Source organism: Centropristis striata, chromosome 13, assembly GCF_030273125.1.
Source record: "Centropristis striata isolate RG_2023a ecotype Rhode Island chromosome 13, C.striata_1.0, whole genome shotgun sequence".
NCBI classification, from domain to species: Eukaryota; Metazoa; Chordata; class Actinopteri; order Perciformes; family Serranidae; genus Centropristis; species Centropristis striata.
Window position 1 is genome coordinate 33677427 of NC_081529.1, and position 25267 is coordinate 33702693.

The 25267-nt window shown below is 34.7% G+C and overlaps 3 protein-coding genes across 3 annotated transcripts; 1 reads left to right on the plus strand and 2 right to left on the minus strand.

Moving 5' to 3' along the window:
* Nucleotides 1-1262: 1262 nt before the first annotated feature.
* LOC131983471 (zinc finger protein 397-like) lies at nucleotides 1263-5659 on the minus strand. Its single transcript, XM_059348187.1, has 2 exons — nucleotides 5338-5659; nucleotides 1263-4041 (listed from the first exon to the last, which is right to left on the minus strand). Exons 1-2 carry the CDS (start codon nucleotides 5519-5521, stop codon nucleotides 2837-2839), a joined length of 1389 nt encoding a protein of 462 aa, XP_059204170.1. The 5' UTR covers nucleotides 5522-5659; the 3' UTR covers nucleotides 1263-2836.
* Nucleotides 5660-12308: 6649 nt separating this feature from the next.
* Nucleotides 12309-14953, plus strand: LOC131984081 (lectin-like). The gene is made up of 2 exons (XM_059348957.1): nucleotides 12309-12986; nucleotides 14832-14953. The coding sequence occupies exons 1-2, from the start codon at nucleotides 12550-12552 to the stop codon at nucleotides 14857-14859; spliced, it is 465 nt and encodes a 154-aa protein (XP_059204940.1). The 5' UTR covers nucleotides 12309-12549; the 3' UTR covers nucleotides 14860-14953.
* Nucleotides 14954-17752: 2799 nt separating this feature from the next.
* On the minus strand, nucleotides 17753-24771 carry LOC131983595 (zinc finger protein 391-like). Its single transcript, XM_059348350.1, has 3 exons — nucleotides 24449-24771; nucleotides 22082-22285; nucleotides 17753-19838 (listed from the first exon to the last, which is right to left on the minus strand). The coding sequence occupies exons 1-3, from the start codon at nucleotides 24630-24632 to the stop codon at nucleotides 18799-18801; spliced, it is 1428 nt and encodes a 475-aa protein (XP_059204333.1). The 5' UTR covers nucleotides 24633-24771; the 3' UTR covers nucleotides 17753-18798.
* Between the last annotated feature and the right edge of the window lie 496 nt (nucleotides 24772-25267).

Below are 25267 nucleotides of genomic sequence, written 5' to 3' on the forward strand. Positions count from 1 at the left end.
TGTGCTTTTTCAAGCACACTCAATTAATAGTATCAATCTATTCATTCATCTATATGTAAATTCATGCTATATTTAAAATACATACCCATTATCATTAGAAGAAATTATATAAATTAAGAAATGAAATGTTTCATTCTGTGTGTAATGGATCTATATAATGTGTTATTTCCACCTTTTGAATTGAATTAGTGACATAAATAAACGTTCTATGATATTCTAATTTATTGGGATGCATCTGTATTGTGTTCTGCAAGGTAAAATGGTTGTTTTTTCAATGAAGTCTGGTGGCTTTGAAGAGAACATTGAGTGACCAGCTACCAGCTTCAGCATGGTAGAGCGATAAAAATATTGTAAATATAGCATATATACTTTCTATGATATTCTAATTTATTGAGATGCACCTGGACATTTGTCTGTGGGGTTGAAAGGAATAAAAAGAGTCGAGGTAAGGGAGGACAGCAGCTGGCTTTTTGGCCTTGAGGATGAAAATGGATTATTGTTGCTACTCAACCAGGAGCAGCTGACAGGAGCTGACATTTAACTGGTGGCTGCACACGTCTTTATGGACAGGTTTATACACAAATGTTCCTGGTATATTACAAGCAAGAACTCATGTTATAAAACAGAGATTATGTTGCTGATTGATAGCTGTCAGGGGGTATTTATGACTAATCAGACAAAAAAAAATAGGGCTGTGAAGAGTAACTCTAGTGTGTCTGCTGCCACCTGTTGGCCACACTGCAGAAGAAGAAATATTTTCTTTGGAGCAGCTGCAGGAACCTGTCCTTCATCTGAAGAAACTTGAAAAATAGGTTGAATATTGATGCATTTAAACTGAAGTCCCATACAGACACATATGAATAGCATTTCGCCTGATGGAGGTCTACACCAGAAGCGTTACAGTAAATATAAATCTTACAATTAATGCTACCGATACATCAGAAGACTTAGAAAATATTTGGAAAACTATCATCTCGCATCTAAAGACAAGAGTTTAGAGTTTCTAGTCTCACTGAGATTTTAGACAGACTGTCAATCTAGCAGGGAAACTATTTACAAGACTACAACTAGATTCTTTTAGCAGTTTTTTTTCCTATCATGCAATTTTTTCCCCATCATGCTCTTAGTAAAAACTGACTAAATGGAGGAGAAGCAGCTTTTGGCTCCAGCTGCTCTAGTGTGTGACTCAGTGGTTTGTGTTGAAAAAAAAAAACAACAAAAAGAAGAGAAGACGCCACAAAATGCCCCTCACAAAGCTGAAAAAGGGTTTCTGTTTTTATCACATGAAAAGTTGACTATTTTACAGTAAAAATAGATATAAGGAAGAATAAAGGACAGGAACATTTAGAAATGAATTCATGATTTACATTAATGTCCTATTTAATTGTGTGTAATTGAATAATTATATGGATCAGCTCTATCAACTTTCATTTAGTTAATCACACATTAATCATTGATTATTTATTACTTATTTATGTATACATTTATTGATACATTTTAACTGGGTCTCCTTACTGTTCTCTTTACTAAGAAACATCTAAATATATGACATCACTATATTTTTATTGAGGCATTATTGTGATGCAACTTTTTCCTGTGGAAGTGGTTTTAGTGTTTGGACAGACTGAAGAAAAAGTACTGTTGAAATATTCTTCCCTAGTGGCCACAGGCAGTAAAATACATATCGACCACTGTAACGTGATATGACAGGATATTAAACTTTATTGTCCCCAGTGTGGAACTTTGGTTGCACAATAAAAAGACATTACACAGAACAATCTGCAAAAATACACACTTGAAATGTGGAAAGGAGCAGCTCTGATGAACAAAGTGAAACTGGCTATAACTGGTCGGATCACTTAAACGTTTTAATAACAGCCAATAGGTTTCAGCAAACTAAAGCATATGAAGTGAAACCTACAGGGATCTACGAACAAACTTAGATTGTGCTGTCTTTTTATAGAAAATTAGTCAAGAACTCTTCTAACTATTATTCAAGAACGTATTACAGGTACATCTCAAAAAACTAGAATATTGTGGAAAAAGTTCAGTATTTTTTTGTCAATTATTCCAGAAAGTGAAACTCGTATATTATATAGATTCATTACACAGAGTGAAATATTTCAAGCCTGTTTTTCTTCTAATTTTGATGATTCTGGCTTAGAGATAATGAAAACACAAAACTCAGTGTCTCAGAAAATTAGAATATAACATAAGATTAATTTAAAAAAAAGGGATATTTTAAACACAAATGTCAGGCTTCTAAAAGAAGTCTGAGGCGTTTTTTTCTCGTAAATTTGTTTTTTTCTCGTAAATTTGTTTTTTTCTCATTAATTTTTAGATTTAGTATTCTGACTTTTTTCTTGTAAATTTCTGAGTTTTTTCTCTTATATTTGTCGTTTTTTCCCTGTAAATTTGAGATTTCTTTCTCTCATAAATTTGTTTGTTTTTTCTTGTAATTTTGATGATTCTGGCTCAGAGATAATGAAAACACAAAACTCAGTGTCTCAGAAAATTAGAAAATAAGATCAATAAAGAAAAATGATATTTTAAACACAAATGTCAGGCTTCTGAAAAGTCTGTTCATTTCTGTCCATCAATACTTGGTTGGGCTCCTTTTGAATCATGAATTAGTGCATTAATACTTGGTGGCATGGAGGAGATCAGCCTACAGCACCATGTTGCTTTTATAGCAGCCTTCAGCTCATCTGGTGTCTCTCACTTTCCTCTTGACAACAGCCCATAGACTCCTATGGGGTTCAGGTCCTATCTATATAATGTACGAGTTTCACTTTCTGAAATGATTGACAAAAAATATTGAACTTTTTCATGATATTCAAATTTTTTCAGATGTACCTGTTGTAGCAATTGTTTTCATGTTTGTTGGTTCTTTCTCATGAGTTTGCAGGTGCACCTTCAGATTAGGTGCAAATCTGTATCTCATACCACAAACATGGCAGCTGTACGGCCTCTCTCCTGTATGTGTCGTCCTATGTCTGGTCATCTGTCCGCTTTGGCGAAAACATTTACCGCAAATATCACATGGGTACGGTTTTTCCCCTGAATGGTATCTCATGTGTGTTTTGAGGTGGCTGCTAGTGTTAAAAAGTTTACCACAGAGGCCACATTGATACGGTTTCTCCCCTGAATGACTTCTTTTATGAATCGTAAGGTTCTGGCTTTGAGTGAATGCTTTCCCACACACATCACAGTGATACGGTTTCTCCCCAGAATGGGTTCTCACGTGCACAATCAGATGCTCACTTCGGTTAAAAGTCTTGCCACATTCTTGACACACAAAGTCTTTTATGCCTGTGTGTATTTTCTCGTGCAGCCGGAGGCGACGGATGTTAGCAAAAGTCTTGCCGCAAACGTCACAAAAATATGATTTGTTGTGAAAACGTTTCACATGACTTAGCAGCTCCCGTGTCGTCTTGCATGTCACCCCACAAACAGTGCAATCAAAATTGTTCTCATGGGTTTTTATGTGCTTCATCAAAGAGCCGATGTACTGGAATCCCTTCCCACAAAAATGGCAAAAACTGCGATCCTTTTTATCCCTTTTGCTGTTCGTCTTATTAACGCTGCCACTTTGTCCTTGCAATATCTTTATTTTCTCTTTTATTGTTTTAGCCTGTGCTAGTTTTCTGGTCAACAGCACGTCTTCACTGTCGCTTTGAGCTACAGAGCAGTCTGAAGAAACCGGCCGCATTTCATACAACACTTGTTCTTCAGGTTCTTCTGGCTGATCCTGCTCGCTTTTCAAGAATTCAGGAGCAGGAAAAGCCATCTCCTGTGTTTCACCGTCGTCCCCAGGTTCCTCCTGCTCTTCTTTTATCTCTGACCTCTTGAATCCTGTCTGAACCAAGCAGTAGTTCCAGTTATTATTTTCCAGTTCTGTGCAGGTTGTTGAGGGTCCTGGGAGCTCAGCACCCAGACTGAGGTTGGACTCTTCAGACGTGGAGGGTCCTGGGTCCTCCTGCAGCAGCGGGGCGTCACATTCATCTCCACATTCCACCGTGCTGCTGTTCATTAGAGGCTCTGCAGCAGCAAAAGAGACAAGATCAGATATATATCTATAAAAGCAAGAAGCGTGTCTGTGTGTGTCTGTGTGTGTGTGTCTAGGTCATATCTCGCTGACCAAAACGACCATAAAAAGATACAAAATGACACAAAATGACCAAAAATGACACAAAGTGTCTTAAAAAAAGACACAAAATGACAAAAAAAAAGACAGAAAATTATAAAAAAAATGTTCCTCACATATTGTACATATTGAAGTATTATGATTTTATGATATGAATACATACTTCCTATGGGCACTGCACTAATCTGATGAACACGGATGACCAAAAAAGACACAAATGACCAAAAAAGACACACAATTACCATAAAAAGGTACAAAAATACAAAAAATGACACCAAATGACAAAAAAAGTACACAAAATGACCAAAAATGACACCAAATGACAAAAAAAGTACACAAAATGACCAAAAACGACACAGTGAGTTAAAAAAAGGGCACAAAATGACAAAAATGACACAAAAAAATCCTCAAAAAGGACCAAAAAAGACACAAAGTGACTTAAAAAATGAGACAAAATGAAAAAAAAAAGACAAAAATAGGACACAAAGTTATCAAAACAGTTTTCCTCACATATTGTACATATTGAAGTATTATGAATTTATGATATGAATACATACTTCCTACGGGCACTGCACTAGTCTGATAAACACGGATGACCAAAAAAAGACACAAATGACCAAAAAAGACACACAATTACCATAAAAAGGTACAAAAATACAAAAAATGAAACCAAATCACAAAAAAAGTACACAAAATGACCAAAAATGACACCAAATGACAAAAAAAGTACACAAAATGACCAAAAATGACACCAAATGACAAAAAAAGTACACAAAATGACCAAAAATGACACAAAAGTACCAAAAACGACACAGTGAGTTAAAAAAAAGGCACAAAATGACAAAAATGACACAAAAAAATCCCCAAAAGGACCAAAAAAGACGCAAAGTGACTTAAAAAATGAGACAAAATGAAAAAAAAAGACAAAAATAGGACACAAAGTTATCAAAACAGTTTTCCTCACATATTGTACATATTGAAGTATTATGATTTTATGACATGAATACATACTTCCTACGGGCACTGCACTAGTGCATATCATTTTTACTTCTGCTGCAGTTTGGAAGTGCTTGGTGAATGTGTGCTTATGCGCATGCGTGGTGCAGTAACATCTTTAGCTGGATAGCTCCTTTGTCCGGTAATACGAGGCCATAAATGCTACTAAACAACAAGCTAACAAACTCCCATACCTGGTTTGTTCCGCAGGAAGTCGAGCTGGTGTCGCAGACTTCCAACCTCCTCTTTAGATCGACTCACTTCAGCCTGGTACAAAGCTAACGTGATGGTTTTCTGCACTTCTCCGAGGATTTCCTCTGCTGCAGAGTACAGCCTCTGATGGACAAACGACCTCAGCCGAAACATTGTGGTGTCCATGTTTCAGAAGAAAGATTAAAAATATTAACTACAATAGCCGAACAGCAAGAACATAAACTTAGCTAACCTAGCTCAAACCTCTAGCAGCGAACTGCTAGCTGCCACAATATCGCTTCTTCTTCTTCTTCTTCTTCTTCTTCTTCTTCTTCTTCTTCTTCTTCTTTGTTTTGTTTTATGGCGGTTGACAAACAACTTTTTGGTGTATTACCGCCACCTACTGATATGGAGTGTGGACCGGGACTTTACACATTCCTGAGTTTAACTAAATAATAATAAAATAATAATAATGAAAATTAATTAATTAATTAATTAAAAAAAAAAAAAAAAAAAAGAGAGAAAGTACATAAATTATATTCTCTCTATTAATCTTGTTCTCCTAAGATACTGTAACAAAAAGGAAAAACATTTCTCCTCTGAACTTCTTTGTAAAAGATCCCGTAAATCAAAGTTCAACTTAATTCCTTTAAGGTTCAATATCAGTTCAATATCGCTTCTTCTTCTTCTTCTTCTTCTTCTTCTTCTTCTTCTTCTTTGTTTTGTTTTATGGCGGTTGACAAACAACTTTTTGGTGTATTACCGCCACCTACTGATATGGAGTGTGGACCGGGACTTTACACATTCCTGAGTTTAACTAAATAATAATAAAATAATAATAATAAAAATAAATTAATTAATTAATTTAAAAAAAAAAAAAAAAAAAAGAGAGAAAGTACATAAATTATATTCTCTCTATTAATCTTGTTCTCCTAAGATACTGTAACAAAAAGGAAAAACATTTCTCCTCTGAACTTCTTTGTAAAAGATCCCGTAAATCAAAGTTCAACTTAATTCCTTTAAGGTTCAATATCAGTTCAATATCACTTCTTACTTCTTCTTCTTCTTCTTCTTTTGAGTTTAATTGGCGGTTGGCAGACCAACGTACAGGTGCATTACCGCCACCTACTGGACTGGAGTGTGGAGCAGGAGATTGACAGGAAAATAAGGAGAGAAAATAATAATACTGATAAATGAAAAAAAATAAATAAATTAAGTAATAATAATGATTAGAAAATATCCTCTGCGGAAATTCTGAAAGGGCCACGGGGGCTACTGCCGGTGTGTGTACACTATGATGAGATTCTTCAGAGATTTCAAACAATTAATACTAGTAATGTTATGATACTATATTATATACAAGGAGCACACCTACAACAAACATTCCTTTTCAGGTATTTCTTTATATAGCAACCTATGCCCTTTAACCTCAAAATATGTGTGTGTGTGTGTGTGTATGTGTGTGTGAAACATGTGTATCTGGAGGAGAGTGCGCACTGTGTTTACTGTGTGTAACTAAAATCACATAAAGTTACCTCTGTGTGTGTGAAGCATGTGTATCTGTAACTGTAATTACATCAAAGGATCAAAGGCAATCAGAGCAGAGCAATCAACAGAATTAACTGCCACTGTAGAATGTTCTGGCACAGTGACAGCAGCCAGAGGCGGACAGACTGGAATTTCTGGCCCCGAACAGAAAGCACAAATTTTTGGCAAAACCATAATGCCTATCATTGATCCGACTTCACTTTGAGCGTCCTGAGTTCTTCTTGAACATCTACATATGTTTTTTGTGAAGAAAAATGAAGAAATAGCTTTGTAAGAATGAGCTGAAAAACTGTTAAATATGCTTTTCTACAGAAATCTTCCTGTGTTTTCAATATGGGAGCCAATGAGGCTGTTGGTGCATGTTGGTGGCGCATCTGTGCATCCTACGCCCAAACTATAACTCTGACAGCTTTACCAGAGGATTGTGAGGGAGAAGACAAATTTTCCTACGTTTCTATGTATAAACTATTTTTGTAGAGTGGAATTTACGGCCTGGAGCGCAGTTTTCAAATTTATTTTTTGACCATTTTTTCTCTCCCTCTACACTCTGGCGATGATGTCACACACTGTGACACGAACATTCCATGCAATACACACTGTGCTGTTAGAACAAAGAAATGGACAGAAACTTTTATTTTGAAAAGGAGACTTTTATTTTGAAAGCAAGAAGTGCCGTGCATCCCTCAAGCATGAGGTGAGAGACTGAGAAGCGCATGCGCAGCTGTCGGAGAAGTTGAGAAGCGCGTGTTGCCTCTGTTGGAGACAGAAGCAGATTTCAAGAGGGACTTTGCTTGCTGGCCATTTCCAAGGATGCTACTGGTGGGGAAATGATTTTATGTTGTTATTTGTTGCAACTTGAATGCATATTTAATGTAGTTAATGTTAGTTGTAGTTAATTTCTAAATGCTGTTTTCTTATGTTAATGTTAAGTTAATGTGATGGCATGATAGAGTAATGTTGGTTTAGTAAATTAATGAAACGTTTTATAGTAATTTTATATTTGTGTGTATATTTGATGCAAGGCAGCTTAAGTAATTGCATTATTTTCTGTTGTTTTATTTTTCTCTTATCAAGGTTTTCAACCTTAATGGCTTAATTGTAACTCAATAACTAAATAAAAGAAAGAAGAGTGAAGAAGCGTTTGAGTTGATTACGAAACACCTTGTAGATGGTTCAAGGCCTTTTTCAAGTTTGGGCAGAAGTAAAGAAAATCCCCTGAGAACTTGACACACACCCATTATAATCTCAGAATTTCTCCAAAAATGATCATGGTCATTGAACAGGGATTGATAAAAAACTATATGACCTATCGAAACGTGGATTAATACACCGATACACAAGACTTGTGTCTACTGTTTAAAGTTTAAATGGAGTCTCTAGGTGAAATTATGCCGGAGAAGTAGACGTTTAAAAATCTCCAATTATTGTTCTTTTTCGCTCATTTTTTCCCCATTCACTTCAATGCAAAATTTTGCGCAGAAATTAGCATTCCGTAGAGAAAAGTAATAGCACATCGATCACGATCAAACCGCACGTTTTGATATATAATTGATTGGACCATGATTGCCCCGTGGCCCTAATAATATTTCTACTTGTTTAAATGTCAATTGTTAATACCTTTATATATTTCTTAATTGTTTAATTGTTAATACCTTTTTATATTTCTTTTTTATACTGCTTGTTTACTATTTTTATTGAAGCTCTTCTGTATCTTTCTTTCCACTTTGTTCCCGTATTACTTAAAATTCCCCCGTTGTGAGACTAATAAAGGACAATATTAAGTGGTCGGAGCTGTGAACAACAAAAACAAAGCAAGTCCTGATGAGAGAAAGGAGATACTCTGAGTGCAGAATTAGACTGTAATTTCCTTAATATGCAAACAATTGCTGCCTCTGTTCCAGACATGTAGTTTGAATAATTCAGATGAATCAATCTGTTTCAACAGCAGCGAGTCTGAAGTGTCACAGTCCAGTGAAGCGAGAGAGAAAACAAGATGTTGGTGGTTCTTCTGCTCCTCATGGCTGCAAAAGGCAAGTCTTTGTTTTCTTTTATATTCAAACTACATTGATATATCAAACTCATTTTTCCAAGTTTTGCAGGAAACACAAAAAAACTTCACCAAAAGTGTAACATATGACATTTATTGATCATTTCACTCAAAAAATATGTAGCAAAGGATGGCTATTGGCATAGTAATAACACTGTGTGTAAATTATGTAACTTAAGAGAAATAAATGACTTAAGAAAGTTTTTGTGACTTAAGCAAGATATGGTAACACTTTATTTTGAAGGTTTCTACATAAGAGTGACACAAGCCTGTCATAAACATGACATGACAAGTATCATGAGCATTAATGTTACTTCAAAGTGTCATTAATGTTCATGACACATCCCATGTCATGTTTATGACACACTCATGTCACTCTTACGTAGACACCTTAGAGCATGGGTCACAAACTCGCGGCCCGCGGGCCAATTGCGGCCCTCGTGACGATATTTTGTGGCCCCCACCTTGATATGAAAGTTTAATGTGAGTTTTATATGAATGGAACTTTACCGTGTTGTGTGTGGAAGGTCCCTCTAATTACTTTTTTTTGTAATTTTGTGACTTTTTTTGGGTAATTTTGTCTTTTTTTTAATTTTGTGTCTTTTTAAATCATTTTGTGTCTTTTTTAATAATTTTGTTTCTTTTTAAATAATTTTGTGTCTTTTTTAGTAATTTTGTGTCATTTTGGTAATTTTTGTGTCTTTTTAAAATAATTTTGTGTCTTTTTTTTGTAATTTTGTGTACTTTTTGGTCATTTTGCATCTTTTTTTTGTAATTTTGTGTGTTTTTTTTAAAGAAATTTAGTGTTTTTTCCAGTCATTTTGTGTCTTTTTTTGTGATTTTGTGTCTTTTTTTGGTCATTTTGATTCTGCCTCCAGTGGCCCCCAGGTAATTTGAGTTTGAGACCCCTGCCTTAGAGTAAAGTGTTACCAATAATAGTGTCAACAATAAAATACTGATAAACTAAACTAAAAAGCAGGAATCAGCCACATATCTAATTTCTTAAAAAAAAAAAGAAAAGTATTAGAGATTAATTAGTTAAAATCTGCTTAGTCTCTGTTTTTCACTGCTGGGTTCTACTTTATAGCTGCACTAATTGAGCACGCATAAAACATGTATAAAGAGTTATTTATAGCATAAATCTGATCAGTATGCATGTGTGTCTCTACAGGCCTGTGTGCTGGACCTCAGTACCATTTCATTTCTGAAGAGAAGACTTTTACTGAAGCACAAAGTTACTGCAGAGAGAAATACACAGACCTGGCCACTATAGAGAGTGTGGAGCATGTGGAGACCCTGAACAGAATGGCAGAAACAACAGGAGTTTCCTCTGTGAGTTCACTTTTCTCTTTCTTTCCTTTCAAAGCTGTTTTTGACAATCATGTCAGTGACAGGTGGATTTAAAGTTTTTACATCTGAGCCGTGATACTTCAGAGAAACTTTTTAATGTTTTTTTGTTTACACTGAACAAGGACTAAGGATTTTGTTCCCCATTGAACGTGTATCATAAGGGATCTGTTAATGCCCAGTATAAAAAGCAGGAACTAGAAAATTTCCTCGAACAGAAAGCACAAATTTTTGGCAAAACCATAATACCTATCATTGATCCGACTTCACTTTGAGCGTCCTGAGTTCTTCCTGAACATCTACATATGTTTTTTGTGAAGAAAAATTAAGAAATAGCTTTGTAAGAGCGATCTGAAAAACTGTTAAATATGCTTTTCTACAGAAATCTTCCTGCGTTTTTAATATGGGAGCCAATGAGGCAGTTGGTGCGTGTTGGTGCGTGTTGGTGGTGCATCTGTGCGTCCTACGCCCAAACTATAACTCTGACAGCTTTACCAGAGGATTGTGAGGGAGAAGACTAATTTTCCTACGTTTCTATGTATAAATTATTTCTGTAGAGTGGAATTTGCGGCCTGGAGCGCAGTTTTCAAATTTATTTTTTGACCGTTTTTTCTCTCCCTCTACACTCTGGCGATGATGTCACACACTGTGACACGAACATTCCGTGCAATACACACCCATTATAATCTCAGAATTTCTCTAAAATGATCATGGTCATTGAACAGGGATTGATAAAAAACTATATGACCTATCGAAACGTGGATTAATACACCGATACACAAGACTTGTGTCTACTGTTTAAAGTTTAAATGGAGTCTCTAGGTGAAATTATGCCGGAGAAGTAAACGTTTAAAAATCTCCAAGTATTGTTCTTTTTGCTCATTTTTTTTCGGCTGTCCCATTCGCTTCAATGCAAAATTTTGCCCAGTTTGAAAAATTCGTAATAGCATTTCGTCCCGCTCTTCGAGTTGCAGGACCAGTAGCGGGAAGAAATTGTGTCCGGAAGAGAAAGAAGGCACAGTATAACAATAGTGTTCGGTGCGATTGCCCCGTGGCTCTAATTATTACAGGAAACAGAACCTGTTTCACTGTTCATATGGACACCTGAATGTTATTATTAATACACGTATGTGTTTTCAGCTGGCCTGGATCGGGCTGTATGATGACGTGAACAGCTGGAGGTGGTCTCTGTCAGACACAAGTTTCTACAGACCAGGGGAGGAGGAGTTCAGACTGTGGCGTGCTGGAGAACCAAACAATCGCCGCAGTGCTCAACACTGCACACCGATGAAAAATGATGGAAAATGGCAGGATAGCAGATGCGGAGGCAACAGAGAGGCTGTCTGCTGTGATGTCAGAGGTGAGAATATTCAGCAGTGAAGGTAAAACACACCAGTTTACCTGTTGACCTCTCCCCTTCTCTGCTGCTCTTTGACTCTCTGTCTCCAGCGACATGAAGGTGATTTAAAGCAGATGGACGTGAGTCCTGCCTTCATTTCACTGTGAGAAGCTGCAGGTTGATATAAAGAGCTCAATCATTAACTCTATGGAGTCTTATAGGGCTATTTTGTCCATTTTTGAATCCTTTTCATGTCTTTGTAAGTCATTTTGTGTCTTTTTTGGTCATTTTTTGTCTTTCTCCTAGTCATTTTGTGTCTTTTTTTAGTCATTTTGTGTCTTTTTTTGGTCATTTTGTATCTTTTTTTAGTCATTTTGTGTCTTTTTGAATCTTTTATTAGTCATTTTGTGTCTTTTTTTGGTCATTTTGTATCTTTTTTTAGTCATTTTGTGTCTTTTTGCATCTTTTATTAGTCATTTTGTGTCTTTTTGGTCATTTTGTGTCTTTTTTTTAGTCATTTTGTGTCTTTCTTTTAGTCATTTTGTATCTTTTTTGTCATTTTGTGTCTTTTTTAGTCCTTTAGTCCAACATAAAATGTGATTTTGAATCTTTTTTTTTACTTTCAAAACTCTATCAAGAATTTTAAATGTTGCAAATGTGAACAAAGGTGTCAAATCTAACATATAAGAGGGTTCCATCCAGTTCTATCATTTTATACTAAATCTATTTGAACTTGTCTCCAGTTTTACTTGGTATATCATCATCAAACTGAAACTGGCCTCATGGAGTTTACAGCCAGAACTTTAGAGGTAAATTTACAGTAGGGCTCCACGCTGCTTTGTTTTCTAGTCTGGATGGAGTCAACAAGTCTGGATTATTTGGAGCTTTTGGACACTCCACAGGGTTAAGAAACATCAAACTGCTGAAAAAAATATGCATACGGAGAGAAACTCAAATATTAAGTATGCATCAGTGTTGTGTGTCATATTTCCTCTGCACAGCTCTTCTCTGGATCTATTTTCAGGTCTGGACGTGACATTTGTCCTCATTAACAACAACATGAGCTGGAGCGAGGCCCAGAGCTACTGCAGAGAACACCACACAGACCTGGCCAGTGTGAGGAACATGGCAGAGAACCAGAAGGTCCAGGAGCTGATTCCAGAAGGAGTCAAATACGTCTGGATCGGCCTTTTCAGAGACTCCTGGAAGTGGTCCGATGGAAGCAGGTCCTCCTTCAAGAACTGGATGACAGAGGAACCAACAGGTTTCTCTCAGGCTTGTGCAGCAGCAGATTTCAGCTCCTCTGGAGGATGGGGGGACGAGAACTGTGACCTGAAGTTGCCATTCGTTTGCTACAGTCCACCTAAATGGTAACCAAAGTTATACTAGTTTTGGATTTTTCATTAATCTTAGTTTTAATTTTGTTGTGATTTTTTGTTTTCTAATTCAGTTAGTTTTAGTTAGTTTTTAGAGTGAGTTTGCTAGTTTTAATTTGTTTTTATTTTATGGAAAATGCTGAGTTTTAGTTTAGTTTTTATTAGATTTAGTGTTTGTGGAAGGTCCCTTTAATTACTTTTTTTGGTAATTTTGTGTCTTTTTAAAATAATTTTGTGTCTTTTTTGGTAATTTTGTTTCTTTTTTAATTAATTTAGGTTTTTTTCTGTTATTTTGTGTCTTTTTTGGTCATTTTGTGTCTTTTTTTGTAATTTTGTGTCTTTTTTCAGTAATTTATTTTTTTCTGTCATTTTGTGTCTTTTTTAGTAATTTTGTCTTTTAGTTTTAATTTTGTTGTTATTTTTTGTTTTCAAATTCAATTAGTTTTAGTTAGTTTTTAGAGTGAGTTTACTAGTTTTAATTTGTTTTTATTTTTTGGAAAATGCTTAGTTTTAGTTTAGTTTTTTATTAGTTTTAGCTTTTTTTGTAATGGGGTATTTGTTGGGTGCCAGATTAAAAAAGTCACAATAAATATTTCCTTTATTCCCTTTGTCTGATCCATCTCAGCCTCAATAATTGTGGCCCTTGTGACGATATTTTGTGGCCCCCACCTTGATATGAAAGTTTAATGTGAGTTTTATATGAATGGCACTTTACCGTGTTGTGTGTGGAAGGTCCCTTTAATTACTTTTTTGGGTAATCTTGTGTCTTTTTTAATAATTTTGTGTCTTTTTAAAATAATTTTGTGTCTTTTTTTGGTCATTTTGATACTGCCTCCAGCAGCCCCCTGGTAATTTGACTTTGAGACCTTTGCTCTATACTGACCACAGGCAGGACAAAACTAACTGATGACACTTTTATATCAACAGGATGCTGATTATTATCCAAGCAGAAACTCAACTCAACTCAACTCAACTTTATTTGTAAAGCACTTTAAAACAACAACAGCCGCAACAAAGTGCTGTACATAAACAAACAGAACAAGAGACAATAAAATAAATAAAACAGGAAATAAACACTAAAATAAATAGATTTATTGCTTTTTAAAAGACAATTTAAAAAACAATAAATAAAAGCAAACCATAAAACACTAAAAACAAGAGCAGAGTCTCATGCGTGGTTAAAAGCCAAGGAATAAAAATAGGTTTTAAGATGACTTTTAAAAATGGACAGTGAGGAGGCTTGTCTGATGTGCAAAGGCAGCTCATTCCATAGTTTGGAGGCTGCAACAGAAAAAGCTCTGTCCCCTCTGAGCTCCGTTTAGACCTCGGTACCTCCAGGAGCAGCAGATCAGCTGACCTGAGGCACCGAGCAGGAGCGTAGGGGTGGAGGAGCTCAGAGAGGTACAGTGGGGCGAGACCATTTAAAGATTTAAAAACAAATAAAAGAATCTTAAAATGGACTCTAAAATGCACAGGCAGCCAGTGGAGGGAGGCCAGGATGGGAGTTATGTGCTCCCTCTTACGAACTCCAGTTAAGAGGCGAGCAGCCGCGTTTTGCACTAACTGGAGCCGTGCGAGGGAGGACTGGCTGACTCCAAGGTACAGTGAGTTGCAGTAATCCAGCTGAGATGTAACGAAGGCGTGGGTTACCGTTTCAAAGTGCTTGTGCGTAAGGAAAGGCTTCACCTTAGCCAGCTGCCTGATATGAAAAAAGCTTGACCTCACAGCAGCGCTAATCTGACGATCTAATTTAAAATCACTGTCCATCTTAAAACCTAAATTTGACACAGTTGGTCTTAAAAACCTCTGAACTGATCATGTCTGATTGTCTTTTTAAAGCATCTTCGAACTCAGTGATGAGCTGTGATGGAGGGAAGGCTGAAGCAGGTAAATCACATCTTTCTATTCAAATTTGATGCAAAAACAGAACAAACAAATGATGAAACTTTATCTCAGAGAGTGAATTTACATTGAAGCAGTAAAAGAACACAAGCTGGAGGACCAGGGGCTGAATGATGTCATCACACTGAGCTGCAGGAAGCAGGCAGATGGAAAAATCTTCCACAAGGAGAAGAAGAAGAAGACAACGAGCTTTAATTGAGATTTGCTGTTAATCAGAGAAAAGTCTGTTTCTTTGTGATGTGTGAGAATAGAGCTGCAACAATTAGCAGATTGATGGACTCGTTGCAGCTGTTTTTTATAATCAAATCATCATTTTAGTCATTTTACAAGCTCAAATGTGAAATATCTGCTGCTTCCAGCTTATCCAGTTTAAGATTTAATGCTTTTACTGGTCATAAACTTATATTTACTTATATTTAAACATATACAGACTGTTGGTTTATTAAGTTTGAATTTATGTGTTTGGGCTGTGGGAAATTATAACAGGCAATGTTTTTAATATTTTTGACATTCTATAGGTAAGATAATATAAATCATGGGGCTCAAACTCGCGGCCCGCGGGCCAATTGTGGCCCTCGTGACGATATTTTGTGGCCCCCACCTTGATATGAAAATTTAATGTGAGTTTTATATGAATGGCACTTTACCGTGTTGTGTGTGGAAGGTCCCTTTAATTAAGTTTTTTGGTAATTTTGTCTCTTTTTTGGTAATTTTCTCTCTCTTTTTTAATAATTCTGTCTTTTTTTGTAATTTTGTGTCTTTTTTGGTAATTTTGTGTCTTTTTTGTAATTTTGTGTCTTTTTTGGGTCATTTTGTGTCTTTTTTTGGTCATTTTGTGTCTTTTTTAAGTAATTTAGTGTTTTTCCAGTCATTTAAAAAAAAAGTAATTTTGTGTCTTTTTTTTAGTAAAAGACACAAAATGACCAAAAACGACATAAAATTACAAAAAAAAGACACATTTTTGGTAATTGTATGTCTTTTTCTAATAACTTTGTGTCTTTTTTTGGTCATTTTCTGTCTTTTTTTTTTTTTTTTTGTAATTTTGTGTCTTTTTTTGGTCATTTTGATGCCTCCAGTGGCCCCCAGGTAACTTGAGTTTGAGACCCCTGATATAAATTATAATTGACTGGAATCAACTCCAGTGACCTTTAAACTTTAATGTTGTGTGGAATCATTCAAATCTACTTTCATGAGTAAAAACATAATATGTTGCATCAAAACATGCCAAACAGTTCTGGCTTTTCAAATATGAATATTTAATGCTTTTCTTTGCCATATATGGTCATAATCTTATAATTGCTTGAAATGTGTTGGTTTATTAAAACAAGATATTTGATTTCATGTGTTTGTGCTGCGGGGATTTATAACAGATTTTCACTATTTTCTGACATTTCATTGATAAAATTAATAAAATTAGATTACACATATTCTTTATGATGATATTAGATATTTGGTTCCTTCAACTTCATATGTTTTGGTTTAGAAATTATAATGTCACTGTAATACATTTTATTTATTCTATAATGAAATAAAGTCATATCCAACAAAGTAACGTTGAAAAAAAAAAAATGAAATAATATAATAATGTGTGCAATGAATTTAATAAAGTTCTTTAAATATTTCACAAATTGTTGCTTTATTTATTTATATCACAACTGACTTGTGTGATGATTTATTTGGAATTTTATAACAGAGATAATAGAGAAGACTTTCCATAATTCTGCTGATTTTTAACAATAAATGGCCTCTGTAATAATAATCTTTTTATAAAGTTTCATCATCTCTGAGATGGATTTAAGGCTTCATTAAGGGTTTACTGTGTTGTGTGTGGAAGGTCCCTTTAATTCCTTTTTTTGGTAATTTTGTGTCTTTTTAAAATAATTTTGTGCCTTTTTTGGTCATTTTGTTTATTTTTTAAGTGATTTCATTTTTTATGTCATTTTGTGTCTTTTTTTTTGGTAATTTTCTGTCTTTTTTGGTCATTTTGTGTCTATTTTGGTAATTTTGTGTCTTTTTTGGTAATTTTGTCTCTTTTTTAATAATTCTGTGTTTTTTTTTTGGTCATTTTGTGTCTTTTTAAAGTAATTTTGATTTTTTTTCTGTCATTTTGTATCTTTTTTTTTCGTCATTTTGTGTCTTTTTTTAGTATTTTTGCATCTTTTTTTTGGTAATTTTGATACTGCCTCCAGCAGACCCCAGGTGATTTGAGTTTGAGACCCCTGATCTAAACTGACCACAGGCAGGACAAAACTAACTGATGACATTTTAAATTAACAGGATTCTGTTTATTATAACTTAATTTTTCTCATAATTTAAAAACCCAGCATCCTAGTAATAAAGCAAGAAAGATTTGTGAGATATTTCTTTATTTGAGTCTGAGCTCCTTTAGTTGTTTTTTTTTCCTGTTTTGTTTTTTTTCTAGACGCCTTATGAGATAAATATGAATGTTTATTGCACATCACTATGTGTTGCAGATATTTATTTCTTGTTAGTATTTAGTCCATTGAAAATTAGTAGTGTTGTTTAGAGCTGCAACAATTATTCGATTATTCCAACAATAATCAATTATTAAATGAATCATCAACTATTTTGATCATCTTCATTTTGATATTTAATATTTAGGAAAATAAAAAATGTTTTATTCCCTGTTGGGGAAGTTCGAAGGCCCTGTGATATTAAAGGTCAGAAATTTCAGTTTTAGTTTAGTTTTTACCTTGTCATTATGGATTATTAAGTGTACATAGATGCAAAAAAATGCAAACTTTATACATTTTGAATGAAATCAACAGCAAAATAAAGCGTGCAAAAAGGGGTCTGACTACTTCCTGAAGCCAGTAATAGAAAATAACCAGAGATCAAATGTAGGCTTGTATAAAGCATTTTATTTTAAATGAACCAAAATTTAACATTAATTTGTAAAATGTAAAGCTCCATGAGAGGGACTGAACAGGGAGACACAATGAGTAACTAGTGTGTTTTTTAAAAAAAAGCTTCATTCCACCAAAAATTAAACACGATTTATAACATTTGCACATAACCTCAGCACATAAAAGAGATTAACTGAACAGATCAGGCCAAACAAGAGCAAAAAAGGTGTCTAAAAACAAAATAAAAACACTAAATCTGAGGGGAATTATCTTGCTGCATGGACAGATAATTTAAATTAAATTAAGATTATTAAATCTAGAAATAAGCATGTTGAACGCTTAAAATAAGAAATTAACTCTTAAAACAAGATAAATTAAAGCTGCCAGCAGCGATGAACTGGCCCGAGCAGAGTGACCTGATGATTATTTGTTTTATTTATTATTATAATTTAAGAAATCTTGTCAAGTGAAATTATCTATCCATGCAGCAAGATCATTTCCCTCAGATTTAGTGTTTTTAGAGCTGCAACAATTAATCGATTATTACATTAATCGTCAACTATTTTGAGAATCTAATAATTAGTTTGAGCAGTTTTTTTTAAAGACAATAAGTCCAAATTCTCTGATTTCAGCTTCTTCCATGTGAATATTTCTGGTTTCTTTGTTCCTTTATGACATGACAATAAACTGAATATCTCTTTGGTTTGTGGACAAAACAAGAGATTTGAGAACGTCATCTTGTGGTTTTTGGGAAACACTGATTGATATTTTTATACATTGACCAAACAACTAATCGACAACAGATTAATCAATAATGAAAATAATCGTAAGTTGCAGCCCTTAGTGTTTGTATCTTGTTTTTAGACCCTTTTTTGCAGTGTTCATACAAAACTATGAACAAAAACCTTCAGATAAATGCCTGCTACCTTCTGCAGTTTAGGTAAACAACGTCTCTAACTACTATTCAAGTATTAACAGCGTACATGTCATTATGTAATTGAGCCCCAAGTCCATCTGCCTGGCTAATGTAGCGTTTTTCACTCGTTTGCATGAATTTTCATGTGTGCCTGAAGCCCAGATGAAAACCTGTACCCCATACCACAGATATTGCAGCCGTGTGGTCTCTCTCCAGTATGCATCGTCCTATGCATAACCATCTGTCTATTTTTGATAAAACTCATGCCACAAATATCACACTGGAACTGTGCGTCTGTTAAATGGAACCTCATGTGTATTTGCAGGCGGCTGCGAATATTGAAATTCTTCCCACAGACGTCACAACGATACGGTTTCTCCTCTAAATGACTTATTTTATGCACCTTCAAGATGTGGCTATGACTGAATTCTTTCCCACAAACGTCACATTTATACAGTTTCTCTGCAGAATGGCTCCTCGTGTGCACGATCAGTTGCGCGTTTTGGGTAAAAGTCTTGCCGCATTCGTGACACGTGAAGTCTTTTTCGCCCGCGTGTACTTTCTCGTGCAGCCGGAGGCAACGGACACTAGAAAAGGGCTTGCCGCAAAAACATGTCGTGTTGCGATGACTTTTCAAATGGACGTCCAGCTTCTGTTTCGACTGGTATTTTTTCCCGCAAATGGCGCAATCGACTGTCTCCTCGTGTGTTTTTATGTGCTTGATCAAAGAGCCCCTGTAGTGAAATCCTTTCCCACACACATGGCAACTACTCAGACTACCCCTTTCACTTTTAGCAGCAGCGTTGTCGTAAGCTAACGCTGCGTGCTGCTTCTCATTTTTGGTGCCACTTTGCGTCTTTCTTTTTCTATTCATTGCTTTGGTTTGTTTTCCATTGCTGTTCACCAGCTCCTCACTACAGTCATTGTTCTCACTCTCATCAGCAGAGAAGTCTGAAGAAAGTGGCTGCATGTCATATGATATTTGTGCATCTGAATGATCTTGTTGTTGTGTTTGATTGACATCCCTAAGCTCCGCCCCCTCCCGTCCTGGGAGCTCAGCAGCCAGACTCATGTTGGACTCTTCTGGCGTTGAGGATTCTGGGTTCTCCCCCAACGATGGAGCGTCATTTTGATCTCCACCTTCCACTGAAGGCTCTGCAGCTGCACAACAGACAAAAGAAAAAGTTACCCACACTGCAAAAAAGGTGTGTTTAAAAACAAGATAAAACAGTAAATCTGAGGGAAATGATCTTGCTGCATGGACAGATAATTTACCTTGACAAGATTTCTTAAATTAAGATTATTAAATCTAGAAATAAGCATGTTGAACGCTTAAAATAAGAAATTAACTCTTAAAACAAGATGAATTATCTAACACTTGTAAATCTAAATTACACAAAATGACAAAAATCTGGCATAAAATGACCAAAACAGACACAAAATGACAAAAAAAAGGCATAAAATGACAGAAAAATACACAAAATGACAAAAATCTGGCATAAAATGACAAAAATGGTCACAAAATTACAACAAAAATAGGCATAAAATTACCTCCCCACACTGCAAAAAAAGGATCTCTAAAAAAAGATAAAACAGTAAATCTGAGGGAAATGATCTTGCTGCATGGACAGATAATTTACCTTGACAAGATTTCTTAAATTAAGATTATTAAATCTAGAAATAAGCATGTTGAACGCTTAAAATAAGAAATTAACTCTTAAAACAAGATACACTTCTAAATCTAAAGTTGTTTTTTTGGTAAGAAACAAATCATTTGCGCTCTGCTCAGGCCAGTTCATCACTGCTTGCAGCTTTAATTTATCTTGTTTTAAGAGTTAATTTCTTATTTTAAGTGTTCAACATGCTTATTTCTAGATTTAATAATCTTAATTTAAGAAATATTGTCAAGGTAAATTATCTGTCCATGCAGCAAGATCATTTCCCTCAGATTTACTGTTTTATCTTATTTTAGACACAGCTTTTTCACAGTGCAGTTCATGTGCTGCGACAATTAATCGAACAATAATCGATTATTAAATTAATCGTCAACTATTTTGATAATCGAATAATTAGTTTGAGCAGTTTTTTTAAAGACAATAAATCCAAATTCTCTGATTTCAGCTTCTTCCAAGTGAAATGATCAGGGAGACACAGGGCCAATGTATCATCCGATTAAAAGCAAAGGTTAGAGAAGTACCACATTTTAAATTAAAAAAAAGGTCAATTTAAATACATTTTTGATCCACACCAGGAGGGATTATATATAGTTTACTGTATGGGGATTATTTAAAAAGGAAGGAAGTTTTTCTTAAATAATGCGAGTTAGCAAATCCCAAATGGTTTCCATTTTTAAAAAGTTGTGCAGGTTCGTGTGTACTGAAGATTTCAATTTTTTGAACATTTAAAACATTATTAAAAACCATTTATTCCCCTTGGTGTTCAGTCCCAGCTAGGCAAGAATCATTGTTTTTTTTTAAACTTTTTACTCTTTTATTTTCTTTTTTAACACTAACTCTGTGTTTGGATTGAGTTTTTATTACTATTTTATTGTTTGAAGTATTTTATTATTTATTTATTGTATTTCAATAACTGTGCAGCACTTTGGTCAACTGAGGTTGTTTTTAAATGTGCTCTATAAATAAACTTTGACTTGACTTGAACAAAGGGGGGAAATTCTGAACAAATATAATTTTCTCTGTTAAATGACCTTAACCCATAAGAACCCACGGTGACACCCATGTAACAAACACTTTAAATATTCTAGAACAGGGGTCTCAAACTCAAATTACCTGGGGGCCGCTGGAGACAGTATCAAAAGGACCAAAAAATCTAAATTACTTTAAAAAACAAACAAAAGACGGACAAAATGACTTAAAAAGACACAAAATGACCAAAAAAGACACAAAATTACTAAAAAAAAGGACACAAAATGACAGAAAAAAACTAAATTACTTAAAAAAGACACAAAATTACTAAAAAAAGAGACACAAAATGACCAAAAAAGACACAAAATGACTGAAAAAACACTAAATTACTTAAAAAAAGACACAAAATGTCCAAAAAAGGACACAAAATGACAGAAAAAAACTAAATTACTTAAAAAAGACACAAAAAACCCACAAAATTACTAAAAAAAAGACACAGAATGACCAAAAAAACCCACATCATAAATATGTTCTGCGTGGTTCACTTGGTCTGTGATATATCCCCCATAACTTTCCTTTATGGATAACTGGGTCTGGGTTCTTATGGGTTAAAAACAATCAAAACACTATAATGCTCTATAAAGAATGACTTCTCATATTGAAATCCAGGCTTCTTTTGCTTATATTATATTTCAAATGAAAAGACTTGCATGTATAATATTGTAACTCAACGATGAAAAATAAAAGAATCAGTATTACTCATTGTTAATATCAGATGTGACGGCTCTGTCAGAGCGTCTTCCCCAGGTTCCTCCGGCTCTTCTTTGATCTCAGACCTCTTGAAGTCCGTCTGGACCATGCAGTGGTTCCAGTTCATTCTCTCTGGTTCTGTGCTGGTTTGAGAGGCTCCTGGGGGACTGCTTCCATTTCCCACTGTGCTGCCGGTCAGTGAAGGCTCCTCAGCTGCAGAAAAGAGGAGCAAAAGTTACACACCAGCCTGCTCTGGAAAATTATAGCTCACACTACTATGAAGCTGTACAGTATTCAAATATTGTTACTTCTGCTGCAGAGTTAATACAGTTCATCCTTAGCTAGTTATATCCACCTTACTTAAAGGCTCATTTATACAGTCTATGTTCTTGGGTCACAAGTACAGAAATGATCAGTGGTGTAACTCCCTTTACATCTGAAGACTTTGAAAACATTTGGAAAAGACTCCCGGAAAACTATCAGCTCACATCTAAAGACAAGTGTTTAGAGCAGGGGTCTCAAACTCAAATTACCTGGGGGCCGCTGGAGGCAGTATCAAAATGACCAAAAAAAGACACTAAATTACTAAAAAAGAACCAAAATGACAAAAAAAGACACAAAATAACCAAAAACTACACAGAATTACCAAAAAAAGACACATTATTAAAAAAGACACAAAATGACAGAAAAAACTAAATTACTTTAAAAAAGACACAAAATTATAAAAAAATACACAAAATGACCAAAAAATACACAAAATCACTAAAAAACAACCAAAATGACTGAAAAAACACTAAATTACTTAAAAAAGACACAAAATAACCAAAGAATACACAGAATTACCAAAAAAGACCCATTATTAAAAAAGACACAAAATGACAGAAAAAACTAAATTACTTAAAAAAAGACACAAAATTATAAAAAAATACACAAAATGACCAAAAAATACACAAAATTACTAACAAAAAGACACAAAATTATTTAAAAAAAGATACAGAATTATTTAAAAAAGACACAAAATTATTTAAAAAAAGAGACAAAATTACCAAAAAAAGAGAGACAAAATAAAATAAAAAAAAGACACAAAATTACCAAAAAAAGTAATTAAAGGGACCTTCCACACACAACACGGTAAAGTGCCATTCATATAAAACTCACATTAAACTTAATCACCCACCCATATCAAGGTGGGGGCCACAAAATATCGAGGGCCGCAATTGGCCGCAAGTTTGAGACCAATGGTTTAGAGTTTTTAGTCTTACACTGAGATTTTAGACAGACTGTGAATCTTGCAGGGTAACTATTTACAAAACTACAGCTAGATTCTTTTACCAGTTTTTTCCTACCATGCAAAAAAACAAACAAACTGAAAAAGGGTTTCTGTTTTTCTGACATGAAAAGTTGACTATTTTACAGTAAAAACAGATACAAGGAAGAATAAAGGAAAGGGACATGTAGAAATGAATTCATGATATACATTTATGTGTTTGGGTGAGATGCTTGGAGCTGCGTGGATCAAGTATCCTCTCTCATCCGTGGAAGTTTTAGCTAACAATAATAACTTTTAGCACAGTCCACACTGTCACAAAAACTAAATTAATCGGCATGGAAATAATAGGAAACTCTGTAAGTCGTTAACTTTTGTAACCCATGTTGAAGTTACACAACAACTCTGTTACAAAACTGGTTGTTGTTTAACAAATGACAAGTTAAACTTCCTCTTACATAAACACCCTTAAAATCCAAATAAGAGATAGAGATTCAACTTTATTTTCATTGCACAGAGTACAGGTACTTATACAACAAAATGCAGTTTAGCATATAACCAGAAGTGCAAAAAGGCAGTAAAGTGCATAGTACAATAATATATGTAAATGTCACATATATAAATACAATAGGCTTTGGGGTTTTGTTCTTTTGTTGTTGTTTTTTTGTTTTGTTGATTAGCAGCAGATGGCAGTAGGTAGTGCAAACAGTTTAAATGGTATAAATAAAGTGCACTTGAATAAATACAGTGATAAACAGATCAGTGTAGATGTCAGATGTTCAGTGGCAAATACAACATTATCTATAGTAATAGTAGTAATTTTTTTAATTATTAGTTGCTGTTTTGCAGAACTGCAGGTCTGAATCTGAATCTGCAGTCTCCTGCAGTTCTACATCAGTCCAGCAGGGGGCGGCGCCAAATTCAATTAGGTCTAGAACTGCGGGTCTGATTCTGCAGTCTCCGGGTCTGGTGCATACAGTCTATGGTCTGGTGCCGGCTAAATTTAACTGCACATGTTCTCGACCAGACTACATCTCTGTGAATGAGGTCAAACACACCCACACAAGCTGAATAACGTTACTAAGCAACATTCAACCGGAGTCCCAGACCTGGTTTGTTCCTCAGGAGGTCCAGCTGGTGTCTCAGCCGCTCCAGCTCCTCTTTAGACCGGCTCACTTCAGCCTGGTACAGAGCTAACGTGACGGTTTTCTGAACCTCTCCGAGGATTTCCTCTGCTGCAGAGAACAGCCTCTGGTGGACGAACGACCTCAGCTCAACCATTGTGGTCTCCATGTCCCAGGAGATCAATACAAATATTAACTGTAGTGGAACAAAAACCAGGAGCCACAATGTGCTGATGGAGCTAAACTCAGTTAGCGGCCACGATGTGACATCCGGTTCTAATAGTTCAAAATAAAAGTCGAGTAACCTAAACCAACCAAACTCCCTCAACCATAACAAGAGGACACTGTTTGTCAGAAGTAACATTGAAAAAAAACCCCCATTAATCTAAAATAATTAATCTGCTTTTTATTGTTATCAATATTTACTTTTGTTTTTAATTTAAATTAATTTCATCTTACCTTACTTTATTTTTTATTTATTATATCTCATTTCTTTTATTTATTTATTTGGTACTATTTATTAGTCTATATATATATATAGTATATCATGCTCTACTTTTTAATTATTTATTTATTGTTTTAATCTTTTTCTGGCTTTTTTACTTTTTAGTGTTATTATCATTTACTTTTTGTTTTATTGTTATTATTATTATTATTATTATTATTATTATTATTATATTATTATTATTATTATTATATCAAAATTATTGTATTCATTATTTTTATTTGATACTATTTATTAGTCTATATATATATTATCATGGTCTACTTTTTAATTATTTATTTAATCTTTTAATCTTTTTT